The sequence below is a fragment of the Buteo buteo genome, chromosome 22 (genome assembly GCF_964188355.1).
Source record: "Buteo buteo chromosome 22, bButBut1.hap1.1, whole genome shotgun sequence".
Classification (NCBI taxonomy): domain Eukaryota; kingdom Metazoa; phylum Chordata; class Aves; order Accipitriformes; family Accipitridae; genus Buteo; species Buteo buteo.
In genome coordinates this window covers 3,891,335-3,918,014 of record NC_134192.1, presented here as the reverse complement: position 1 = coordinate 3,918,014, position 26,680 = coordinate 3,891,335, and the positions used below count along the sequence as shown (strand labels likewise).

General features: G+C 41.0%; 1 protein-coding gene across 4 annotated transcripts in view; it reads right to left on the bottom strand.

Moving 5' to 3' along the window:
* Positions 1–798: 798 nt before the first annotated feature.
* The window catches only part of DCX (doublecortin), an 86,783-nt gene continuing 60,901 nt past the window's right edge, over positions 799–26,680 (bottom strand). The window contains exons 5-7 of one of the 4 annotated variants that reach the window (XM_075053834.1): positions 25,456–25,593; positions 15,466–15,563; positions 799–12,844 (exon numbers count right to left, since the gene is read on the bottom strand). In XM_075053834.1, the coding sequence (XP_074909935.1) occupies positions 12,788–12,844; positions 15,466–15,563; positions 25,456–25,593 (293 nt within the window). In that variant the 3' untranslated portion in view covers positions 799–12,787. The remainder of the gene's footprint in view (positions 12,845–15,465; positions 15,564–25,455; positions 25,594–26,680) is intronic. The other 3 variants (XM_075053835.1, XM_075053836.1, XM_075053837.1) reach the window with 3 other exon arrangements.

The following is a 26,680-nucleotide window of genomic DNA, read 5'->3' as shown; positions in this document are numbered from 1 at the left end:
CAGCCCTCTCTGGGCTGATGTGCAGTGACCACGGGGAAAAAAGGATAAAGGGCTCCATCTGAGCACAAAACATTGGGAAGAATCTGAGCTCTTTCACAGCAGTCTGGTCTACAGCATCCCCACAGCAGGGATGGCCAGAGCTGACTCACCACACTCACGTCTAATTCTGCAGATGTGAAGCAGAAACAAACAGCGAAGTGGCTTGTACTATATAATTAAATGAGGAGGTCTAAGCCTTATTAACATTTTTCAGGGCTTACAAGGAAGAATGTTATTGTCTTCACTGTGGTTCTGACAGGGTAGCTGTAAAAGAACTTGGACCTTTTTCAGGCCTGTGTGGGAAGGCAGGACAAACACAGTGTATCTCTCAAATCTCTCCAAACTTCCCAAAGCTAATGTGAGACCGTACAGGCCTTGCCCGGGCCCTGGATGCCAAGACAGAGTTCAGATGGGGGCCAGATCTTGCTATTTTGAAGCCACAGTTTTGACTGAAGTGCTGCACGTAGGGAAAGAGCTGCCCTTAGCTGCACCGTATCTCCTACAGTGGGACCCACGCTGAGCTCATCCCTTTCGTCAAAAGGATGGGTCTTATACAGGTTGGGCTGTTTCAGTCAGGCAGATGTGGGTCTTAATTAAATCAGGGCCATCAAATTTCTTCCCCCGTCTTTTTTCTGCATTTGTACAAGTGGGACTGATTTGGGAAAGTTGATGAATCAAAATGAATGAGTACCGCTATAATTCACAAGTCATAGTCAACACATACTTGCCAAGTAAAAGCATCAGAAAGGTTTTTATCGGCCTAAATATTGAAACCAAATTTTATTTTTTGAAAATGACATTACACACATCTTGCAAATGTACATTTAGATGAGAAAACAATGAGTAACAAATATTGAGAGCAAAGCTATAAAGTGGACAGGTTCTCTGCTGCATGGCATTGCATTACAAGAATACTCAGACCTGGGATGGTTATTACAAGTAGTAAAAACAGTTCACAACACCTCACAAAAATGGAATTTTTTTCTAGAAAGTCAAATCTTCTAACAAAAGGAAATTCTGTTATGGGAGAAGAGGCATGGGGGATAGATGTGTGGATCTAGGTACATTTTGTGGTTTTGTGGCAGGGCTTTGTGAGGGGTTTTTAAGTCCATTTCTTACAAAATCTGTCTTTGTGAGTGACCCCCTCTTTTCCAAGACTTTGACTGTTTTCTGTCTTCCATTGCCAACAGAGCCACAGCTATTAAACAATAAGCCCTGCGTACTCAACTCAGAGCTTGGGAGTGTGGAGAAGGAGTCGTCTACAGAACCCCTAACAACATGATTCCTATATACCATCCCCCACCCCCTTCCGCTGTGTATCCAGGAAAATCAAAAAGTGTGTGCAAACTCCGCAAATCAGGGGCCGCGGGACTAGTCCCATGTAGAACAACGAGGTGTGGAAGCCACGGCCAATACACCACGTGCCACATGCCTCAGCTGCAATGCATCAGCAAGATCTCATTGTTCACCAGTGACGCAAACTTCCAAAGATTTAACTTGTTCCCCAGTTCAAGCAGAGGCAACAGGTGACTGATTTCCATCTGTTTTACCTTGAAAGTTAGAGTCTAATCAAAGTGCCAAGGCAAGGCGCTGTGAGAAATAAGTTCCCCGAGAGAACCTGTTGAGAACTGCTTTTCAAACCTCATTGTATATCGTTTTATTTATGCCCAAATCTGTACTTTACAACCACGAGAGAGACAAAGACAGAATAAGAGAGAGGGAGAGAGAGAGAATCTTTCCAGGAGGAAAGGAAGAGCTAATTAAGAAAAGAGGTACAGGACCATGCATTTACTCTCAAAAGCTTGTTCACGAGCAAGCTAACATTTCTAACACTACAACCACTCATCTACATCTGTTTGCTAAGTAACTGAGTTCTACCTACAACTAGGGAGCAGAAGGGGTTTTTTCTTTTCTTCCCCCTCCCTTTAAAACGTCAATAAAAATGTTTTCTGTACAAGTTGAATGGCACAAAAGGTGGTTAAAATGCTAAATAACTCACCACAAATGGAGAATGCAAAATTAGTTCAAAACATGCATGGACTGTGTACAGGTAAGCAAGGAATCATTGGCATAAAGCTGCAATATATTACAAGATGATACAGTTGAGATCTTTTGGAATAACCTCTGCTTGTTCTGTCCCTTTAAGAGAACTTCACATAAAAATTCAGTGTAAAGGGAACTCAAGGTATGTCTCCAAGCAGAAAGTTCACTATGGGCAACATTATTTGTCTGAAGAGAAAAGCATTTCCCCTCCCCTTCCATGCACTCCCCCAAGGTACAAAAGTCAACATGTTTAACATTGCTGCAGGCTTGCCAAAAAGAAAGTTAGATAGATCTGTTTTAGGAGAACGAAAGCACCATTTAAATTAATAGCTCTTTGTACAATGTCATTAATTAAATACCTTATTATTTAAACAAAAACAAACTGAAATTTACCAATCCCAACACAATAACAACTGAACCCTTACCACCCACGTGTCCTCCAAGGTTATGTACACAGAGTTTAAAGTATACCAGCTAAACTTTAAACCTGGCCGCCCCTCCAACCCCCACCCACTGAATGACAATAGAAAATACATCGTGGCCTCTCAGTTATATTATATTGCAGCTTTGTTATTAATGATGAAATCATACAAACTCAATGAATGACCTAAGACAGTAATCCATGATCAGGTTCCAGTCAGCTGCATATCTCCCTCCCTCAACACAACTGGTCGGCAGATTTGCAGCTCAGAGAGAGCCGCAGAGCGCAGGGCCGTGAGCGAAGGCAGTTCCTGCTCTTCAAAGAGTAGCGTGAAGAACTCAGGCTTGTGCAATGAGAGCCGCTAACCCTAGCTTGTGATTATATTTGTGATTAAGAAAATAGGCAAAGGCTAGTAACAGCAAAGTCAGCAAGCTGATACTCCTTTCCTGTACTTCTAGACTAGACAGTGTCATAAAATACAGAGTATCATGGAGGGGAATGTGTCGTCATTTCAGAGAATAGAAGGAGATTTGGCTAGACAGGTTTCCTCTTTCTAAAAGACCCTGGGTGTCTTCTAAGTTGATAATCGCAGCTGTACTAGTACTGCCACGGTGATAAAGCTGCCTGGATCACACATCATTTAAATAAGAAGCAAACTAACAACAATTTTACATGTCAAAATTCAGCATGTAATTATAACTCACAGGCTTTCTTGTTCTTACATTCAATACTTCTGCTTCACCTTATCTATAAACACCAATTAGCAGTGCAATTAATTCCCTAGACATTCTTCTTTTTAAGGAGACGCATCATTAGACATCACTCTAAATCTGGAAAAAGCTCTTCTGTTGTAAAGAGGGGGGAAAAAAAAAAACCCAAACCAAAAGAAAAAAAGCTGTGAGTTCTGCAACCCCTCAGTGACTGTGCGGTCAGCATGAGAGGGAGACAGAATATCACTACATTTCAACTGCCACCTGCAAAGGGAAGCGAATTAAAAAACCATCCATATCTGCTGTGTGACGGTTGGAAGCAGACGGAGAAAAGCAACCGTGCTGGAATTTAAAAACAAAACCAAAACAAAACAAACTAGAAAACACAACCCCCAAAACCAAACAACAACAAAAAACCCCCACTAAATGTTTCACAGGGATTCTCTGAAGGTAAAATTCTTCAAGAACTGGGCCTGGACCCCACCTCGGGGTCCATTTGGTCCATTACAGACATTTCCTAAGTTTGACTCTGCACATGGGTTTCTCAGAAACTCGGCGGTTCAGAACCAGGGTTTGGTTCAGGTCCGCCCTGACCAAGTGCCACCAACGTGTTTCATTCTGACTGCACATGCCAGGTAAATCACTTTGCTCTGCAACAACCCCGCTGTTCAAATGTGACTCAAATTAATCTCAATTTCCTATATATAACCGTTGCAAATAGAGATGGAAGAACCAGCTCGGATAAAAACCAAAAGCAGCCTTGAGTTTAGACAAGTCACCTGAAATGAACTGAACCTTCCTTTTTATGTTCAGAGACATTTGGTAATATTTTTCTTGAAAAAACCAAGCCAACCATAAACCTCTATTCTGCTTGGGACTAGCTGGGACTAGGGTAGAAAAATACTGGAAGAAATAGAAATGCTACTTCTAGTTCCATAAACCTGCTGTGCTCAGGGCATGTCTATTGGTAGACTGAAGTGAGATAAAGCCAACACTCTTTAGAACCAGAAAATACAGAGGAGACCCTGATTTGCTATGGTTCCTTGTTTCATTTTAAATTCTAAAAGTTTGAAGATATTTCAACAAAGAAAACTATTTCAGCTTTATCATTAACTATAATAAAACTATACAAAATATCTCCCATATATAACTTGCTATTAGAGGTTCATACAAGAGATCACCTTATAGCTGGGGTCAATGAGGTTTTCTCTGCAAAGTCTGCAGCTGTCACCCAGGAAACTGAATCTGCACTTAAGTAATCAATCACACAAGAATTATTGACAGTAATCAATCTTTGAAATAGGAGACCAACCTTGGACCAAATGGATTCAGCTCCCTTAATTACAGAGGAGCTTCTGCCTGTTTAAAGCAGCGGAGAATTAGGTGTATTGGGTTTCACTTGTGTTATATTGAGCATCTGAGAATCTACAGAAACAAAGAGGTGCAATCTTTATGCAAAAAAAAAAAATAAATCTGAGACTAAACAGCAAAAAAAAAGTGTTTAGATAAGTCAGTTGTTTTGCCTTTTAGGATTAAATTCACAAGCACTGTAACTGAACTGAATTTAGAAAAAAGATGAAAAAGATCTCATGAGAAAACCAGTGTTAAACACAGATCCCCTTGTTCAGCATGGACTTCCCATTGATTTATTGAATGCAGCAGCTCTCGCATACGTGGCTAGGCATTTCATGGACAAGATCATCATCAGCCCCTCAGCCTGCACGGCAAATCAAGGTAATCTCCTCCAGGAGCCTGTCTTGGCTTTTCACCCTGATGCTGGTGGGTTGCTACTTTTTCCAGAGTTTGCTGAGCTCCATGGGAAGGGATGGAGGGTTCAGAGATGCCCTCATTATTCTCTTGCACATGTCTTGCAATTCCCCAGTGTGCCAGGGCTGTCCTTCTCCATGCCAGAGCACGCTGATGAATTTCTATTTCTGATTGATCTCATAGGGAGGACTAAAAATAAAACCAAACCACAGGTCGGTGCTGTCATTCAGCAAAGGGCTGGATCTTTTACAGATCTTCCCTTTTAGGGATGACACGTGCTGGCAGGAGAGTAAAACAGGAGCAGGGGAGGAACTTCAAACCAAGTTCTCCTGCCTGCGGACAAGTGTGACCTTATTTCTGCCATCGGGAGTGGGGGACACACTGTTGTGGCAGATAGCCTGCATCCTGGCTTAGATACCTGCAGGGGCAATAACTCTCTCAACATGCAGCCAGGAAGCCCTGCTGCTTTTCTGTCCAGAACCAAGCTGTAGATCCTCAGCTAGCCCCAGCCTCCCCTTTTGTTTGTCCCTGGAATTTCTTGGCTTTTGTCTTTTATTATTCCCACACTTCAATGGCACTGACATTTCCAGTGCTCTGCCTCATGCTCTCCCTTCCATTTGATTTTCTGTGAAGTTCAAACTCATTTCATGACTCAGTAAATATCTCCTAACAAATGCCCCCTACCATTGCTCTTAGAAACAAGTCTTTTTCCTTTGTTTCCCATGACACTGGCCACCATGGCATCTTTCTCTAATGATGCCAACTTTCTTTTTTCAGCTGACAGACTCTTAATTACTGCAAAGATTTGTTAATTCCCTTTGGACATCCTCCTCCTTCAGTTGTTTGAGTGATAAACTGTCAGACCTAGGGAAGCTCTAAACCGGCTCAAGAGTCCTGACTTACAGTTCATTGAGATATAGAGCAAGAGCCAGAATAGGTTAGTTCAACTAAGTGCATTAAGCGATGAAACTGAAAGGCAACTCTTTCGCATGAAGCCATCTGGCCATGAACACTTTCTAAACAAGAAAGCTTTCAACAACAGGCCCACTGTTTTCTTGGTAGAAGGCCACTGAAATCATTAGACTTATTCATCGTTTACAAATACAAGGCCCACATTTTGAATGGTAACATGAATTGCCCCCGATATGTACATGTACATGTAACAAAAAGAGAGGCAGCAGGGGTCTGTGTCCAGGCCAGAGGTAGCAACTCCAGATGAGAGAATTGGGTTGCTGGATGTGGATATGGTCTCGCTCTCAGGGCTGTTGCTGGCTCCTCCATGGGTTTTGGGGGAACTAAAAATGATGTGTCTGTCTTTCACCATAAGTAAAATAATGAAACATTTTTACAGCATAGTTTTGAGAGGGCCAGAGTTCCTGAAAAGACTTGTCAAAGACAGTGGACCATAGTTTGCTTTTATAAGGTTTTCAGACTTTGCAAAGTAATTAATAAATCTTAAGAGCAAGCTCTTCCATAGCTCTGTATCAGCCTATCTCAATGCACCTAACAGATGGAGGTAGGTATTGTGATCAGCCCTTTATGCATTGGGACACCATGGCACAAGGAGAACTGATCTGTCCACAATTATGCCAAAGATCAATAGCTCTGAAATCCCAATGGCTCTGAAATCCCACTGCTGAATCCACTAGGTTTGATTCTCATTTGCTCAGAAGCTCATTTATTGCCTGAAAATTGGTGTCAGTGTTTTTAATCATCTCTAAACAGAGTGTCCTGAGGGATGGATAGTGGTCTGTGACCCCAAAGCTCTGCATTTTCACCTGCAGATGTAGTACCCATACCCTACTCTGCAACTGGGATTCTGTCAGAGCAGCTATACAATGGTATTGCTGAAAAAAAAGCGTTTCCATCTACCCACTTACAATCTCTGAGCATCTCCCCTCTCCCTATTAAAACATGTTTTTTGTCAGCTTGGCCCCAGACCTTCAGACAAATATCAAATTACTAGATCTGTTCCAGAGGAAAGAAAACAAAACAAAAAGAGGGGTCTATACATATTGCTAGCCCCAGCCTTTCACCTGGAGGCACCCGCAATGAGAGATGCCAGATCTCAAGCCAGGAGCAAAGAAGGAGGGTGAAGAATATCTGAATGACAGAATTGATAACCAATGCAGCAGAACCCAGCCCAGTTCACTCCACAGTCAGTGAGGAGTGGGTGCACTGTGAGACACAAGACTCGGCTTTAACATTTCCTGAGATACCATGGAGAGGCCTGCTCAGATTCATACAGATAGGACAGAGGCATCAGCCAGAAGAAATCTGTGATTCTGGCTGAATAAATGCAAGATGGGCTAAATATCTCAAGAATCAAAGTCTGTCCTGTCCCCTTTTGTCAAGACCATTTTTACGTAGGCCTTGTTGGGCACATGTGTAGTCCCACTTCTGAAGCCCAAAGCGTGTTGGAAGGCACTTAAAGTCTTAACCTTCTTGGTCTTGTTACACCAAGGTGGTGTTTCAGCTGGATCTCTTCTAGGTGTCTTGTGCAAAGCACTAACCCTGTTGCATGGACTGACCTCACTCTTTATCTAGATAGACAGAAGATCTTCATCTTGTGCCATCCATTTGCTTCTACAAAGAACCTCACCAGTCCCAAATACTGTTCCAGCCTGCTTCCATCATCAAGCAGAAAAAGAACTTTGAGCCTAAATCACCACTAGAAAAAAGAAGCTGTTTTGTTCCGTCTTGGTCATGATCAGCACCTCGTGTGTGGTAAACGCACCTCTATATAGCTTTTCTCTGGTTGTGGATTGTCTTAGCTTGAGGAGACACTTTCTGGACTAATTTTATACCTACTTTACTTGGCTATTTTCTCTTCCTTTCTCTAAAAATGATTCTGCCTCTACTATAGTAAAAGACAACTCTCCAATTGCCTTGAAAGGATGTGGTGTACCACTGAAGTCAATGACAAAATACACTCACGTGCTCTCACTGCAATAAAGGAGTCTCATACTGTAAAGTCCATACCGTGCCCCTGCAGAGAGGATGCAACTTCCAGGGATGGCTGTCGCTGGAACAGCATCTGTAGGGGTTCAGCATGACATTACAGAGCAATTTCACAAGGTGTTCTGTGAAGCAGCAAAAAGACCAGCACTGACCTCAAAGGCATGAAAAAACAAACGCAAGGCATCCTAGAAAATGTCATCAGTATCCGTATGGATAAGGACAAACTAACACTTTATGCCATTATTTCCTATTAAAAATGCCTGGGTGTAACATTGTTTTGCTGTTTGCCACAATTTTTGGTCCTACCTCCCTTTTTTCCCTTCAAAAATACTGTTCAAGCAAATGAGAGAGGAATAACAGCTAGACTGCATGTGTGATTTTTTGCATGCATATGTGTGTGTTAGCTAAATGTGAAAGAGATGTGGCAGGTTTTTTTCTAAGCAGAATTATTTTTCTGTTGTCTATGAAGATAACACAATTAGTGTTTCTAGCTCCCAAGATTGTAAATAATGCGCAGAAACAGGAAACACAGACAATGGTAGGCAAAAGCTATTTCCATCTCCCACTGCAGAGTGGACCAAGGTAAAATCCCATTACCAAACTCTTTCAAAATTACTTCAAGCTGTAGAGTCTTGGTTGGCTATTTAGCTGGTGGAACTGACCTAGCTCCAAATCTTATACCAGATGAGGCTTTAACCCAGAAACTTCAGGATTATAAATGCTTTACAAGTGACAGAAATCCTAAGACTGAAGATTTTGCTGCATTGCCCTGATCTTCTACAGTCAAGACCATCACTGGAATGTACGAATACTAAATACATCCGTCTATACGTGGAGGATTGCTCTAATTCCTTCCTAATGATTGTGTGTCTGAAACAGGTATTTTTACAGCATATGCAAATTTGCTAAAATATACTGGATACTGAATAAAGACAGATTTCAAAGAAACAAAGCCCTACTACTTTAAGAGTCTCTCCAACTTGCTTTTAAATACTTTATTGTTTTAAAACAATGTAGTCTTAGTGATTCAATTAGTCTCCGAAAACACTAAAGGCAGCCTCATGAGGCAAATTAGACAGGGTTTTTATAGCAGAATTAATATGGCAAATCCTCATATCCTGTGGAGTTTTATGTGCTTGTAAAAGTAGAAAAAAATATAAAAGGTAAACTCTGGAGTATATAGTGAAATTACTATCATCTGCTCCAGGATCTCATAGGGTCTGGAATTATAGTATATTGAAAGTAATTACTAATTCATTCCAGTTCAAGAAAGCTTTCTGACCAAACCCAAGCTTATCTCTCGTGAAAAATCAACAGGAGTAAAGCATGTGCTAAAAATTAAGCATGACTTTAAGTTCTTTCCTGAATCAGGGCTGTCCTTATATTTAAATGACTACGGTACGATGCTTGTGCATTGTTTCTCTTTGTATTAAAATCTATGTTAGGGATCCTACAAAGCCAAAGATAACTAGTTTTGAATGGAGGTAACATTCCACATGCATTTCTGTACAAGAACTCATGCAATATTGGCATTAATACAGACTTAACTATATGTTACAGCTGAAATACTCGCTGACTTCTCCTACTGCCCAGGCATTTCTACCTAGAAAATTGCTTTTTAAAACTTGGGAGTTTGACCTCATACCCTGTTTTCTTTGTGGCTGCTACTGGTTTGAATGGCTATTTTTCCCACTGAACAATTTTTTTTTTTTTTCCTTCTTTTAGGCCTTTTCAAGGTGCCCCTAATTCCCTGAAGGAATTGTTGGGCTCAGCCCCACCCCGGGATGATCCTCATGCAGACAAAACTCCACTCCCAAGGGAGCACTTGCAGGATCAGATTTTAGATGTGTCACTAGGTGCAGCTCAGGAAGAAGACCTCAGTGATTCCCTAGCACTCTCCACCAGGAAGAGCATCTTCAAATAACCAAACATGACTTGTGGCCAGAAGGAAAGGAACCGCTTCTCAACAGCTACCTCAACAACCATCCATCCAAAGGGTCATTCACCCCTTGGGATCCTGCTTTATCTTATACAAAGTGAACTCATGGATACTGGATGAAAGTACAACTCGGACTCCTTTCCTACCACCATCAGCTCTAGCAGTTCAGTCTGCTTATGGCTATCAAAGATTTAGGTTTTCCTGGTGGATCTGGGGCGAGTGTCCCGTACTGAATAGCAAGAGAACCTAGATGTGATTTCATGGCTGGTCTCTGGGTTTAGCAGAGACTCAGAGGAAAGGTGGCAGGACACGGTAACCCTGACTATGACAGGAATGGCCTGCGTCACTGAAGTGACAACACCTTTGACTGGAGTCCAAGTCCCTCATCTCTGACAGGCAAGGTCCTGACTACTAGTCAGGGTCCCTGGAAAAGCAGAGACCTGGGGAGGGACTCTGAGATTTCCACCAACAGAACAGAGGAGAGGGTAAAAGCATGTCAAATTATCTATCCGACTAAAGCTTTTACCAAGACAAAAGCTCTGATGAATAGTGTTGTTAGCATAACCATGGCCTTTGACATCCTTACGCTTAAAAAGTCTTATTTTTTCATGACCAGTATCTACAGTAGCACCCACAGGATTAAACAGCCAAAAATTAGCACCCATAACCAAATCTGCACCGAGAATACTTCAGCACCTTCTGTTAGAGGATCTGAAAGCACTTTACAAATGTTAAGCAACATTTGGCCTCACAACCCCCAGTGAGGTAGAACAGTATTGTCCCCGTAGGGACAGATAGACAGATTGAGGCACAGGGTTACTAAGAGACCTGCTCCCATTCAGACACTAAATTTAGCAATGCCAAGGGCTGAATGAAGGTGTCCTGACTACTATACCTACACTTTGTCCACGCTACCATCCTTTCCCCACAAACCTTCAACATGAGCCCTTAGCCTTTGAACTAAAACCAGGATTCTATATACAATAGGTGAAACGATCATTTAGCAGTCGCGTAGTCAGAGAGTTATTCAATTAAATGAAGTTATTTGTGGGAACGAGTGATTTCTTGTGCAAAACTCTGGGTGTAAATGATCATGCACTAAGACTACTGGGTGCAAATTTGGTGCATGACAACTCTGACCCCTTGATAATTCCCAATCCTGGCCTCTCTCAGATTAATCTTTTTTTTAAGTTGCATTATATGTATCATCACTTGAACCTCTAAAGATGCAACCTGCACAGATTGTTTTATACCAGCAATGCAAGCAAACAAAATGTGGAGCGGCTTTGGGAACAACCCAGCATTTATGTAGCATCAAACATCACAACATTATAGTTCATTCTAATCACAAGGGGTTGCAAGGCAATAGGGAATAGGTATGAATGTTGAAACAAAGGCAAATAGAGCAACAAAGAAAGATTTGATTGCACAGATTTCATTTAGGTAAAGTTCTGTAATAATCAGTTTCATCGAAAGCTTATTCCTTGAGAAAGGGAGGCAATGCCAGCTAGCCCATGACAAAGCTTCGGCGTAGTAAAAACCACCAGCCCTGCGTGAATAGATGAACTTTGCATTCTGTAGGAGTCATTACTGATTAATAAAAGCAAAAGATTTCTCTAAATACAGTAAGTTTGTTTTCGTCAGATAGAAGAGTTTCTTAAAATACTGGTTTTTGAACACCACAAAATTCCATTTGTTATATAAGTAGAGAATCTGGCCATAGTTAGGAATACTGAAGTGTAAAAAACCAAATACGTAGTCTTAAACATTACAAAAACTATCAAAACATTCAATATTTTGAATTGACCTTTTTTTTTCCCCTACGAGTGTCTGTTTTGGCAGTGATGACAAGTTTTCTAAACTGAGTTGTTGTTAGTACTGTTCTGCAGTTGTTGGTTGGTTTTTTTTGTAAATTTTTCTGAATGTGTTTTTTAAACAAAAGAAAATTACCAGCTTTTATAAAAAAGAAGGAGCTTGAATCCTCACTCCCAAAACACAGATACAAGGTTTTCCTTTATAAAAAGTGTATTGATTTTTTGCTATAAAAAGTGACCTATAGGGTGTCAAACCTGAAAACAAATTTTCACAGTGTTTTCAGTGTTGGCTGTTCACAAGGCATTACTGTTACAAACAGAGATAGAGAGATACCATAGGGTAGGTATAAAAATTTGTTACCAGCTAGCAGTATCTTTGGATCGTATGTGAAAGGTGTTCCACTCCAGATAACTCAGCTGACTTACATTTTTTTACTTAATCATTTAAAAAAAAAAAAAAATCCCAATATTTGAATCACTATTGTACTAACCTTACTTAGCATCTTAAGCAACGATTCCTAATCTCATCCAAGCTTCTGCTGGCATGTTAAGCATCAAACTAGTAAGTCATTTCCCTTCCTGCCCTCCAACAATAAAAACAATACTAGTTAGTATGCAGGTGCTAAAATCAGGGCTGCAAATGAGGAGCAGGTGAGCTGGCAAACATTGGCAGTTTGGACAGGTGGAGAGTATCATTTGCTCTACTTGAGCTTGCAAACTGGTCAGCAAGCAATCCATTTGCACACTTCCAGGGGGAGCTACTTTACGATCACTAGGAAAATTACATAGTTGCAGCAGCAGAAGAAATAATAGAAGAAAATGGGAAACGGACAGGATCATTGGCATATTGGCCCCAAATTTCTCGCAATGTCCATTTTGCATCCCTATAACTCAGAAGAATGGTATCCCTCTATCTCTATAGACTGGTAGGTGTTGATTTGTGGCACGGAGGATAAATCACAGAAAAAAAATGACATATAACTGTGTGTCCTTTGATTTGAAAGCACCAGTCACCTATCTGCTTATTTTGGCAGAAGTACTCTACTGTATCTTAAACATAGCTTGCAATATGGACATTTAGCTTCGTGTCGCTTTACATGGAATCTCCCAGGGAATCAGAGTCATCCAAAGACAGAGGCAGATACAAGTCCTGTAGGAGGAAAGAAGAAAATGTTAACTCACACAATCAGCTTCCATCTTTGGTCATGTGTAAGGCAGCAGTTGAATGGTGTAGCTCTGTGCAGTTCACAGGGACAGCATGGAAAACCCATGCACTGGTTACTGAATGGGCTGACCAGTTGTCCAGGTAGTTCAAGGCTAAATCAAGGCAGGTTACTTGCACAGTGGAGCAAGAGAATCTTGGTACCAGAAGAAAGATGACTGTTCAGTGATAAGTTTGAGAAGTATTTTTTTACCGCTTCCGGATCAATGTGTCCATTATAGCACATGCGTGAAAAAGGAGGACCTTTCCTTAAACAGATCTCTTTGAACCTGTCCACAATGAAGTCTTACCTTGATTTGACAGCTACCCTTAGGACAAATCTCTAGGAAAATCACATTCCATGATTTATTCTTTATTTTAAGTAATTTCTAATCAATTAGAAGGGTTTAGAATATAATCTCAAGTTTATTATTTGGATCAAATGCTGAATGTAAAGCTCTTCCAGGGTGCCTTTCTGGGGAAACCATCTTATTCCGATTCCTTAAAGTTCTGCATGGAACTAGGTACACAAACTGGCTCAAGGGCTAAAGCTTTTCTTGGACCTTTTTGAACTCTGACCCGCACACAGGTAGTAACTGTGAGCAAAATGAAGAAAAGCCTAAATACACAGAGGAAATTCACAACAGTCTTGATATAAGAAGAGGTAAAATAGGACTTTGTGGTGAACTCAACCTAAGCATTTATCATTTGAGCTTTAGGGGAAAAAAAGAAAAGTTATTTCATCATAAGCAGGAAATTGCTCCTGGGAGAAAGACAATGATGCATGAATATTCTGGTATCCTGAAATGCTACATTTGTGTTTGCTGATTGGCTTAAGTTAGTGGAGAAACTCATAGATGTATTGGCTTTGCCCTCAGCAGTCACCATCTATTACAAATGTTCTAGGGGCTTCACTGGAAAGGTCATAAATCGGCCAGCTGAAAACATACATAAAACATTAAAGGTGGTAAGTTTTACTTGTCTTTACCAGGAAGCAAATCCTCATCTCCAAAGTCCTAAATGAGATAGTGTTTGGAAAGTATTTTAAGTCCTTGATGGCTGAAGAAAAGGATGGAGTTTACAGCATTACTTTTGCTGAAATACCCACAAGCAATTGTTGAATTCAGACTATGGGCCAGATCCTGTTCTCAATTATAAATTAATAATAAATCTGGACCCATTGTGTTAAAATTGGTGCGTTTCCTCAGACTTAGACTGAGCAGCTGAGATCAGAGTGAAGTCCTTAGGAAAACATAGATTTCATTTGGATTCAAGCTGTGCCTTTGTTAAAGAAAGTCAGATAAAGCTGAGTAACTACAGCTTCTCCATATGTCAGCAATATTTTAAAGATCTGATTTTTGAGAAGCTGAAAGTCCACCTCAGGCTCCCCCAGTACCATTCAACCCCATGTCCAAAGGTCTGCAATCCAAAATCTTACATGGTAGAGGTATAGTCCAAAGCCCGTTGGACTTCTGGGCATTATTCCCATTGACTTCTCTGTGCTTTGTTCCACCATCATAACAACTGTAGTCCAGCTGCTGCTGCTACCACTCCTCACTTTGAGAAAAACCATAGTCCTCAAACAAAATGAGTTCAACCCGTGCAATCTATACCACAGTGGGTTACGTGTGGCTGGCTGACTGCAAAACCTCAACACTCACAGAATTTTTTAATTACTCTGCCAGAATTTCAAGTCAATGCTTTCAAAGTCATACTTGGGCTGAGAGGTACATTCTGATTACTAAACAGAAATCCCACTGACCTCCTCTCACACTTAGATTTATGTCCAAGTTCCAATTTCCGTATCCAGTAAAGACTGTTGGAAGCAACACTGTGGCTATTGCAGAAATGAGAAAACCCATGGAAATGCCAATCTGGACTCAGCACAGAGTGGCATTGAATAACAGGAACATAAAAAGCTGTGACTGCTACTATACCTTTTAAATAAATCAATATATGAATTATCTATGAGCCGGCACAGGTTTACTGATCTCTACTAGGATGCCGTGCTACCTGTTAGACACCCTGTTTGTTACCAGGAAAAACAGCTATCGTACCAGAGCACAATTATTACACCAAATGTAAAAAATCACATTTCCTGTAAAACAGAGGATGGCCTTAAATAATTAAAAAAAAAAATCCTTGGGAAGCATCACTAAAGTGATGTCTTAGAGCTTCAGTAACATTTGCATTACTTCTGCTGTTTAATGGACCAGATTTGCCAACACTTAAGGCTTTTCAAGAGAGGATTTATATGAAGATCATATCCATCAATAACTTGTGAATGTTTTCAAATAGTGATACAAGCTCAGGGTTAAGTTATCTCTTCTGATCCATATGGATGATCTCCAGCACACAGTAATAACTCCAGTGGAAGAAACAGGCCAATGATTTGTTATTCACCATCTTGCTAGAGCTCGAAGTGACAACCCTTTTAGGTAATGGGCCAAATTCTCCACTGTTTCAACATAAGGAGTTGTGCTTCCAGAGAATATGGCCATGACTTAAATGTCATACAAATCTGAGTAGACTAAGGAAGAAACAGATGTAGTAAGGTATAAGAAACGTAATACCTTGTGCTTACGGAGGCTCCCTGGGCTGGTAGGTGTGGAGATCGGGGACTGCTTTGATTTGGGTGTAGACAGCTGACTGCTTGAGGTCCCATTTGCTGTCAGAAAACAAGACAGAAGCTAGCAGTCAGATAAGCAAGAGGAAGATCTTTCTCCTTTGGGGAGATGGAAGGTATCCAAACATTCAACACAGAAAAGCTATAGATTATTTATGTTAGGCAGGAGAAAAAACCCAAGTGAACACCATGGCTATGCATCCAACTTAAGGTGTTCAGCTGTTCAGGATAACAGACTGTAAAATACAGTGAAATACAAAATATATTGAAGGACCAATATTTTACACTACAAATATTCACCAAATTGATCCAAAGTATACATCCCCAGAAAAACAGAAAGATAATTTCTATGTTCTCAAACAGTTTAACACAATTGAAACCACATGGCGTTTAAGGGCTTGAGTGGCTGCAGATATCCTGGGTCCTACACAAGAAATGTTAGATGTCAAATATTTGCATTACAAATTAGACAAACAGCTGCCTGGAATGCCCTGGATGTAGGTAGCTGTGGCTGGGATTAAATGACCAAAAGAGCCCTCCTGAAGCCCTGGTGTAAGCCCAGGGTGGCATGTCCCTGTCCATGTCTCTGGGGAGAGGCCAGAGGTGGCTCTGCTCTTCCTCCACTGCCTGCACCAGAGAAGTGAACACGGTCCATCACGAAGAGGAACAGGAGAATCACATCAAGCGACGATCCTCTTGCAAAGATCAAAATCTGGCTTTTTGGGTTGCTTTGTTTGTTCCTGTTGCTTTGAAGAAAACATAGATATTCTCCATTTAAAAAAATATATGATTCATTTAAACCAAACAGCTTTTGGAAGGGTTCATTGAGGCCTTTACAGACCTGGCTTTCAGTTAAAGTGAAGGGCCCTGAGTCTGTGTCAGGGCAAGGTATTACGCATTTATTGGACTAAAAAGGAATCAAAGTAAATAGCATATTATGCAGAAAAATGAAGGAAAACAAAATGGAGTAAGGATAAATTAACTTTTTCCTACCACTGATGTTCTTTGAAGTAAGCTAACGTCTTTGATAATTGCCAGGTGCCACAATACATATTTCATAAGGACATACTTACGCATAGTGAACTTGGTCATTCATAGGTTGTGTATCAACTCCAGGGATACAGACCCTCTTGTTACCAGGGGTTGTAAACACATAGCTCCATCAGCACAAGCAGCATTACTTGAGGGAAGGAAATTCAAACTCATGCTGGCTCTGTCCAAGTATATTATCTTTTCTGGCCTTCTCTTTTTGCAATCCAAGCAGCAGCAAGCTGGAGGCCTTATGAGCATTAAACTACATAGCCCAATCAAGTCTACAGAAAGTGACATTTCCAAAACCTACTCCAGATGTTAACGTATTCAGCACAAGCCATAAAACTAAACCCCAAGTATTTTGATTGTCATTTCCTTAAATGGCAATAGTGTTGCCAGCCCTCCAGATAACTGTACAAATCCCTACCCCTCTTAAAGAAAGCATTTTTAATTGTGTTGATGTTTCACACAGAGAGAGAAAGACAAGCGTATAATGATGCAGGCTTGTTGTCCTGCTCTCTAAGTGCCCAGTATCTCTCTATACCATTACTCTAACTGTAAAGGCACGCGCACAGGAGGATGGATGATTTCAGCATATGGGACTTATGCTTTCAATTGTAATAGCTGAATATGCAAATCTGTTACTTAAAATTAAACAAGTACTTGAGTGTCTGGAGGAGACCTAAGAAATGTATAAATTATCATACACTAAGATGAAGAAGGTGCATGAGTGTTGTATTTTCAACAGCGAAACCGACATAACTCTTGCTTCAATGCCTAAGACAGCTTCATTCCTCTTCTCTGTTATCTTCTTGTGAGAAAGAGGGGGGCAGTTAAGGTTTGTAGTATCACCGGCCCAAATGTAGAGGTCATACATGTGAATTCAAGTAAGTGTAAAGAAACATGTGCTCCAAGCTACAGGACAAAGGAGGAGCTGCTGGCATGTTAAAGCAGCTCAGACTTAACAGATTCGTGGTGATGTGGGCCCTCTGTCTTCATATCCATCATTTCTATGCAGAAGGCACTATTGGGAAGAGGGGGCTATTCATCACGGATAGCTTTTTCCCCGTTACAAATGCACCTTGCTGAGGAAATAGGTATTTCTTAAAAGGTGGTAGAAATAACGATCTATAGATAATTGGGGAACAGAGTGACCCTTCACCTCCCCATTCCACTCAGACCATTCTTTATTGGTCGGGGGAAAAAAACTAGTTATGGAAACCCAGAAACTGTTACACACGGGTCCCTGCACTGTGACATGCCACTCTTCACTTTGCTCTAGTTCTACAAAGTGAGCTGCCCTTGAGGTTGGTGGGAAAAAAAGTAGAGTTCACTAACTATATGCCACATAATGAAGGCAATTCGGAAAAAAAAGAACTTGGATCTCTTTTATGTTTTTTTTCACCAAGTGACTTTGGGTTTTTTATTAAAGAAAATGTGGGGTACAATAGTACTAATATAATCTGTATTAGCTAGAATCCATCTCTAATTTCTAAAGTGCCTCTTTCTTTCTTTATTTCCAATTGTCAGGGATCCTGAAGCAGGAAGTAATCCTTCCTAAGATGAAGAATGACACTTAACAACTCTATAAAGGACCCGAATTTCCCTTCCACAAACAGGAAGACTAGAACGGCTAACAGTCTGTGTGCAGCAAATAGATGTAATTGCTGCAGGGAAGGACAGAAATTCCCTAATACAATGAGACTTCTAAGTGCTACAGCAGGGATGTTAATATTTTATGAGCACCAACGAAAAAACAGATGTGACATCCAAATCAGAAATCCAATGAGACGGATATATATCACTACGAATACTCACAAAGAATTTTGCAGCAGGAGCAGCATCTAAGAAGCCCAGTTTAATTTTCTATATATCTGCTAATGAAGAATAGTGTTCATAATCAAACTTGCATGCATTTCTTTTGAACTCAAATGCAAGAAAATAAGAGGCAAAGAGCAGATCCCAGGTGGTGTATAACGCTGCTGCTCCACTAAAATCTGCTGATGACTTATGATAGCTAAGGATCTCACATAAGCTTGACTACTGGAAACCATTCTTTATAACCAGCTTTCATTTGAATTAATTTAGGTTTTTTCCACCACGTTATTGTTTGTGTATTACATCTTAATTATGGCATTGTATTTGCTTTGCAACCTCAATTTACCTTAAAGCCCCTTTGTGCATATGACACATCCTTTAATTGCATGTACACATGCACTGCCTTTTTTCATAGGATCCTTCCCTCCTTCAGTGCACCAGACAATTTATACTTGGGAGATAAATCAGGCTTGTCCAGCAAGTGAGAGGGAGGATGGAGAATATAGCATCACATCATGTCATGTCTGAGATGGCTATGAGAGATCCAGGTGAACTGAATTCTCTGCCTGTTTCTCCCACAGATATTTTAGCCAAACTTCTCTCATGCAATAGTTCCTTGAGTGTTGCTGAGGTTTGCTTGGATGACTGGGACTCTGGACCTGAATTTCCAGCAATGATAAGCACTGAGACCTGTAAATGAGGTGAGTGAGGTCCATGTTTTCAACTCACATTTCTATCTATGAACAGAATTGGAAAAAGCAGGGCCCAAGGATCACAGTGAGTGCTCAAAATGTGTGGAGATACCTCTTTTTCTATCAATTTGTAAAATAATCCTTGCTCCATTGGGGTTCCCGGGGTTCTGCAGATGAGTTCCTAGTTTGAGGAGTACATGCTTGTACATCACAAAAGGGAGAGAAAGAACCATGAAACAGATGGATAGTTTTGTCTCCAGGTCAGGGTTTGAAGTGTCACCAAGAAAATAAAGTGAGGCAACAGCCAGAACAAGGACAGCATAAAGCAAATGTAGAAATAGCAGCTCATTTAGTGAGCACAAGCCATCCTGCCCTCCAGGACAAGAAGCCTGTGGGAAAAATAAAGACTCCATTGTAGCGTTAATCCAGGAGTGGAAGAATTCAGATTGCACAGGCATCCTTTGCTCAGGCACCTCCTAACTTCCAAGCACTCAGCTCTGCGGTGTTGGCACCCTTTTCTCATCACGTTTTGTGAGGGTGATCTCTCCACTGGATGCGTACGGTGGATTGTCAGCTAGCAGAACGTAAGTAAGCACAAGTGGGATAACAAGCTGCTCTATCTTGTGTGCAATCCAAAAGACATCTGCTGCCTTTTTAACACATTCATATATAATGACCCTGGGGAGCCAGATCTGCAGTCAGGACAGACTGACGTTCTGTATCTGTTTTGCTAATTGCTGCTGCCTTGTGAATATGCTTTTGTCCCTCTATCCAAACCCTTCCATTAGAGGACTGAGAAATTAAAGTCCTGCAGCAGTGCCTCATTCCCGTTCATAGCCCCGTTCATAGGCTTCCTGCACCAAATCAAGGCAAGGCTGGGGGAAGACATTTTCAAATTTCAGCGCAGGTACCTGTGGCTCTGTACTGCAAAGGACTGCGATCATGCTGGCTTTAAAAATCATAAACTCTCCTATCACAGCACATGTATCTATACAACTGAACCCTTGTTTGTTATGTGCATTTCTGTAAGAAAAATTTGTATTTTCATAACAAAGAAGTAATGGCAAATGACATCATTATCTTCTACCCTGTATTTCTCCCCTGAGATTTAGCTCTGTCTTTTGTTTGGTTTTACTTCTTATTGGAGTGATCTGTTAAAGAAATTTTGCCAAACGTCATGCTGACCCTACCCCATTTAAATCTCATGGACTATAACAGCAGCACAGGGTCTTATCTCCTTACGCCCAGTTTCCCTTTGTCATGTTAGGAGAAGGAATTGGATGGTATACTGCAGGTGTAGTTTAGTCTGGATTTTATTGCTCTAAGTTATGTAATTTAGCAAAGCTGACTTCATAGAAAGAAAGACAGGGGCTAGAAATAACCATAGAAGCTTTGTAACTCCAATTCTGTGCTTTAAATTGGGATCAGATGCATTTGGGTCATGCCCAATAGAGATCTTATTTTTTAAAAGCACCAAGTCTGACAGGGACTCACAGGCTCCCTAGGAGACCTGCTTCAGTGACTGAGATGCTTAAAATTGAAAAGTGTTCCTAATATTTGATCTATATATCCCGTATTAAAGGTTAAACCAATGTTCTGTCCTCTTTTTAATACTTTGAATGCATTTGAAGAGTGTTAAATTGTCCCTTCTCAATCTTCCTCTTTTCTATGCTGAATCAGTCCATTTCATTCAACCTTTCCTCCCAAAGTTTCTGAACCCTAGGAAATTTCTTCTGGATTTTCCCTAGTTTGCCTTTGTCTTTCTTTGCATATTCAGTCCATACTAAAACACAACAACCCAAGCTCAACTAAGGCAGGATAGAGACACCAATCCCTTCCAGTCTCAATTCGCATCTGATATGTGAGAAACTAGTTCAGGTCTACTAGGTAACATTTGGGAGACAGAGAAGAGAAAGGCACTTGGATACATTCTTGTAGAGGGAGAAGTAAAATCCTGCTGTATTTTGCTAATGGCACCTTGCTGAAAGCAACATGTTGGGAGAGTTCGGTGGAGGATATAGATGAAAGATTGCACCACAGCTCCAGCACCAGAGAGATAGGAAACTAAAGGATATATTGGAAGCCCAGTGGGAACTGCTGGCAAAGCAGCCAGGGCCTTCCATTCAAACTGAACCAGGAGGTGAAAACAGCCCCATGATGGAATGATCAGCACAGTGGCTGGAGGAACAGCTGGATCAACACAGAAGTACACTGGCATTGCTGAGAAGGTATATATATGGGTTGGGGGTTAATGAGAGAAGGAAGAAAGGATTCCCCTTGGGAATATAAGGACCGTGGTCTGTTACCATCTGCTTATAGCAAGACACTTCTTCATTCTTCATTCATTCTTTTCATACTCATTTAAAGGACTGTATGGTAAATAAAGAGATAAAAGTGCTATGCCAAGAAAACAGTGTTTAAAATGTTTCTGTGGATTAGCTACCTCATTTTTTGAATATCCTTGGAGCTGAAGGTCTCTGGCTGCCTAGAGGGAATTGAGCTTTTCACAGCGAGGCCATGACACATCTAGGCAGGAGGCAAATTACCTCCGGCAGAAGGTAGCAATTCAACCAGTGACCTCAAATCACTGCAGCTGGGAACTGGCACTCTGTGCGGTTGCACTTCTGTGCACAGCCTTTTGTCCTGATGTTTTTTAACAAAGTAGTTTGTTTACGTGTTCTTTGTTGCTCCATGTTAATCCTTGTTATTTTGGAATGGGAGCTGACCGCTTACTTAGGCAGCACACTACCAGGACTGCTGTAACAGCACAATCAAAGAATACGTTACAGTTCACATCTAGCTGGTGATAGGAGCAATTAAATGGCTTAGAAGCTGCTTCCTTTTCAGTGCTAGATTTACAGACTTGCTACATATATTTCCTTCTGTATTCTGCTGTTGTTCTGACTCAGAGGTGGCCCCACAGACCACAGTCAGGAACAAAGCTTTGGGTGCCATCAGGGGAAACTGGACTCCAGCTTGCAGCACACTCTCTCTATGGCTCTTCCAGAAAGCTAGTTATACCTGGATCTATGTTTCTCATTGAGAAGTAGATCACTAAATCCATAGCCAAAACCAGAAGGAGCAAAGGTTATCAAAGATGAATGGAGATCACCTGACACAGAAGGCAGATCCCTATATAGAAAGCTTCCAGGCTAATAAATCAGCTCAAATGGGAATCTACACAGTCTGTGATGATGGCTAACATGGCATCAGGCCACATAGTTGTGTTCATTCACCTGCATAACCTGACAGTTTACTGCGGCAGGATTGAATGTGTTAGAGAGTGTGCAGGTTGCTGGAGCAGTCCCTGATCCACTGGAGTGTAGGTGGTGGCCTTGCTAGAGTGTGGCTTGCCTCTCTTGGAAGGTCTGGAGCACATGCTACAGTCACTCTGCTGCTGGAGAGGTCTTTTGTCTTTGGCAATCTGTGAGACAAGAGCTTTGATTTTAGCAATATTATTCTCCAAATGCTTTCAGAATACACAAAAAGCCCCAAATAAAGAGCCTCAAAGCTCTTTCCTGTGCATGATTCCATGGGTAGGTTACAGAGCTCTGTATACAGACGGGTTATCATTGTCTTGGATGACCCATTCGGAAAGAAGGCATGAACAGCTTAAATAATGTACTCAAAGCCACAGAATGAGTCAGTGGAGGAGACACAAGTCCCCAGGTACTCCAGCCTGTGTGGAGGATAGCAGCTGCTTGGGCACAAAGCATTTCCACAGCTTTGAATAAGAAGTGTTTTATTTATGTTGACACATAAAGATCAGAAGTGTTCCTACAGTGAGTGGAAGGGAAAACGGACGCAATGTTTGCATGCTGTCAACATTACATCCTCAGAATTAGCACTAGCAAGCTCTGCTGAAGCAGTTTTTTCTGTTCTCTCTGTGCTGTAACAGTGACTTACTACTTTTGTCCACTACCTGCTGGCAGCATCGAAGGTCTTGCCAAGGAGTGAGACACAGTTGTGCATGCACCATCTGCTTTAAGCTTTAGCTGCCTCTCTGGACAATGCATGTGGACCACTGTCCACATATCAATCCACTGCATTCTCATTTTTGCTGTTGATAAATAATATACCATTTTCTCATATGCATTAACAGGGAAATGGAAAAATTAGGATGAGAAATGGAAGAAGATAACACCCTTTTCTGTAACTATGGTGTGCTTGTAATGAGGAGGGTTCAGACTTCTTTCACTCAAGCAGCATGGAGATTTACTTCAGAATCTGCATTTACATCAGTGCCCAGATATGTCACATGGGCCTTCGAGACTATGGTGGAAAAAATGATACAGAAACCTACATGGAAAAGAACTGAAAAGAACAGAAACTAACAATATAGAATCTAGGAAACTCCAACTTCTGATATGACAACCATAGCAGAATGAAAGACAGCAAAGACAAAAGGTACAAATGGGTAGGAGATCAAATGCATAGCAAAAATATTTAATATCCTTGAAATAAAACTGCTTTTAAATCATTTCACAAATGAAACAGGTGAGAATTATGAAAAAAAAAAAGGGTCAGATCATCTTTTATTAATCAGGCTTCATTCAGCATTCCTTGCCTTTTTAATGTGATAACTTCAAAATCCAGCTAAATGTAAATATTGACTCTTAAGCAATGTGTAAACCTCTTACTTTATTACAAATTCAAGGGACAAGAACACGAGATGGTATTCTTTTTTCTCTCTGTCCCAAGAAAACAACGGTCTTTGATTACCTTTCCAGCACTGAAAGAGTTCAGTCTTTTTTCATTCTCATTAAGCAGGACAGGCTGCCATTTTTTTCTGTATTGAAATCACAGGAAAGTACGAAAGACCCTTGTCTAGATGGATTAAAGAAACCTGATTTGTCCTTCATTACTGGCCTTAACTCCAGGAGCTGGCTATTGTTCAGCATTTCTGGTTATTTTAATCTCCTTCTGAAAGGCTTTACTAACTGTGTTCATTAAACTTCATCAGATGACTCACCATTTTGTTCCTGTGAGTCATTCAATCAGTTAAGATCAGGAACACAATAGTTGCCATTTCACATTAGACTATATGTTCATGCAATAAGTCTAGTTCTGGTGGTATTTAGCACCTGATGCTTATGGAGAGGGTTTAAATGCTGTTTCACAACTGATGCATGAGCTGACTACCAGATCAGTGAATGCAAGTTGTTTGGGTTTTTTTAAATGAACATATTTTCCATCATGCCTTCAAAGTACCTATGCAACCTTACCACGCATTTGGGACTGTAAAAGCTTTTTAGATTATGGCAAGCCTGGAATCTTGAAGGAAAACTCTATGAATGCAGAATCACCTTAGAGAGAAATAACTTTTTAAAAATCACAGTCTTGGCATGTGCCAACCAATTTCACATTGTCTCTTTAAGTAGCTGAAGAACATCAGGAGACCCTAAAAAAATTAACTGCTTCCTGGGGAAAATCTTTCTGAATACTGTCAGGAAAATTTTATATCCAGTAATCCAGTATCTACTTATGGTCAACTGTTGTGTGGTGTTCACATGCAATATGCAATGTGTTACTGTGAAGGTGAAAAGCAATTTCTGGTTCATATCACCTGTGTTAATACTGTAGGTCACTTGAATTTAAGTTATGAAGCTTTCCTGGAATCCTGAAGTGCTTATTTGGTGATTTGGCCATGTTAGTGAAAGGCCATGTCTGGTTCTCTTTTGGAAAAAAACGGGCAGACAGATGACACACCTAGAGATCCACCCTCTCCATCATTACTCTAAAACTATCAATTACCAGAAGTGTGATATTCAGCCTGGCCTTTAATTTATAGGCTCTGCGGCTGTCTGGGTGTGCTACACCACCAATCCAGTTGCTACTGAAGAGGGAGGGAGGCATTTCAAAGGGTGCAAGCTGCTGCAGCAAATTGGGATTCCCATTTTCTTTCTCTTCTATTACTGAATGAATGTCTCAGTATCACGTCAATAACCCCATCACCAGTTCTCCAATTGCAAGGTCAGTCATCTTCTTTAAATAATGATTAGAAGAGAACACTTCTAACATGTACAATAATTAACATTTGCTTTGCACAGGAGGTTATTCTAAATCAGTCTGTATCTATAGGGAACGTATGGGACCACTGTGGGCCTTAATTTCCTGCCTGTGAAATGGAAACTTCTTTTAAAATTTTGTTAGGGCAGGAGGCTATGAGACTGTGGGTGGTATGACCTAAAGCCACAACTGCACTTAACCAACCAGAGAATTCCTCTCCGATATTTATTAAGTGCCCCTGTACACTAGCAGCAGCTCCTTGTTTTTAAAAAATGGCAAAATTTCATATGCAAACACCCAAGGTCAATGTATCCAAAGACACACAATATATGTTTTTCTCTTGAGCACAGTTAATATTCAGACACCAGAAAACAATCACTCACCATCTTGATGGTTACCTGAATCGGCTGGAGACTTGCTCCGGCGCATGGGGGCTGGACTCTTTGCTGAGCTCTTCTGAGGGGTGGGAGATGACTTACTGCCCGTGGCCGTCGCAGGGCTCCCTTTCATCACCCGGCACTCTAAGGAAACAGACAGCAACCGTGGTTATGTCCTACCTACTCTTGCTGCCTATGGACACCAGGTATGAAACACCCATGAGTAGCTTAGTGCTTTGTCTCCAAAGAGCTGTAGAAAACACCAATGGCAAAGGAAAAGCTGGTATCTCCACATTTTCTCCAGAGCAGAAATGAGGCTTTTTAGGGGGAGGGCAAAAAGAAGAACAGCTTTGCTCATCTAAAGGAGGTGCTGAGACAGCATACATCAAGATCAGGCTGGCTCCCTAGCAGGGCCCGTCTCCGTACCTGTGTCCTACCAAAGATTTTCTGCCCTTCCCCTTGCCTTGGTTCGCACCAACTGGTGAGCACAATGTAAATGGTCAACATAGACTGAGGGAAGAATCAGGCCAGTTAATTTGCTGTAACCCTTCCTTGAAGACCTAGTAGTAGGAATGATGAGTGCAATCCATGTAGGTGCAGAAAGCCAGCAAACAGCTCATGGCATGACGTAAAGGTCTCTTAAGTGGCAGATGGGACATCTGCCCCAGGAGGCTTTCACCCAGCCTGAATCAACCTCTTCTGTGGTTTCAACATGCTGCAACTTTTCAGAAGCAGAAAGCAAAGAAGACAAAATGGTTTTACAAAACACATCCTCTGTCCTGGCCACTCATCCCTTTCAGAAAGGTTTGTATAAACAAGTCTAGTAAATTTATGTACTTAAAGACATGAGCAGATGAGAACCCCAACTATGTTTTCTTAAAAAATAAATAGGCCAGGAAGAGTGGAAAATGTAAACATCATCTACAGTGTCCTGCAGAAGGGAACTGCAATACTAACAAACCTCTGTGTGTCCCAGGATTTCAGGCATGCCAGATCTTCAAAACCAGGGTTTATTTACATTGAGAGCTAACAGAAAAAGCACTTTCCACCCCTCAAGTTATTAACTTAACCCAGTTAAGAAGAAGGCAATAAAAAAGGGATTTCCTTTTTGTCAAACACTAACTGGTCTCACCTCATCTCCTACAACAGATTGGCCTCACCAAGATGTGAAAAACAGGTCTTTTTTACAGATGTGAATTAGATGTTCCACATACAGACAATCTTTTATGGA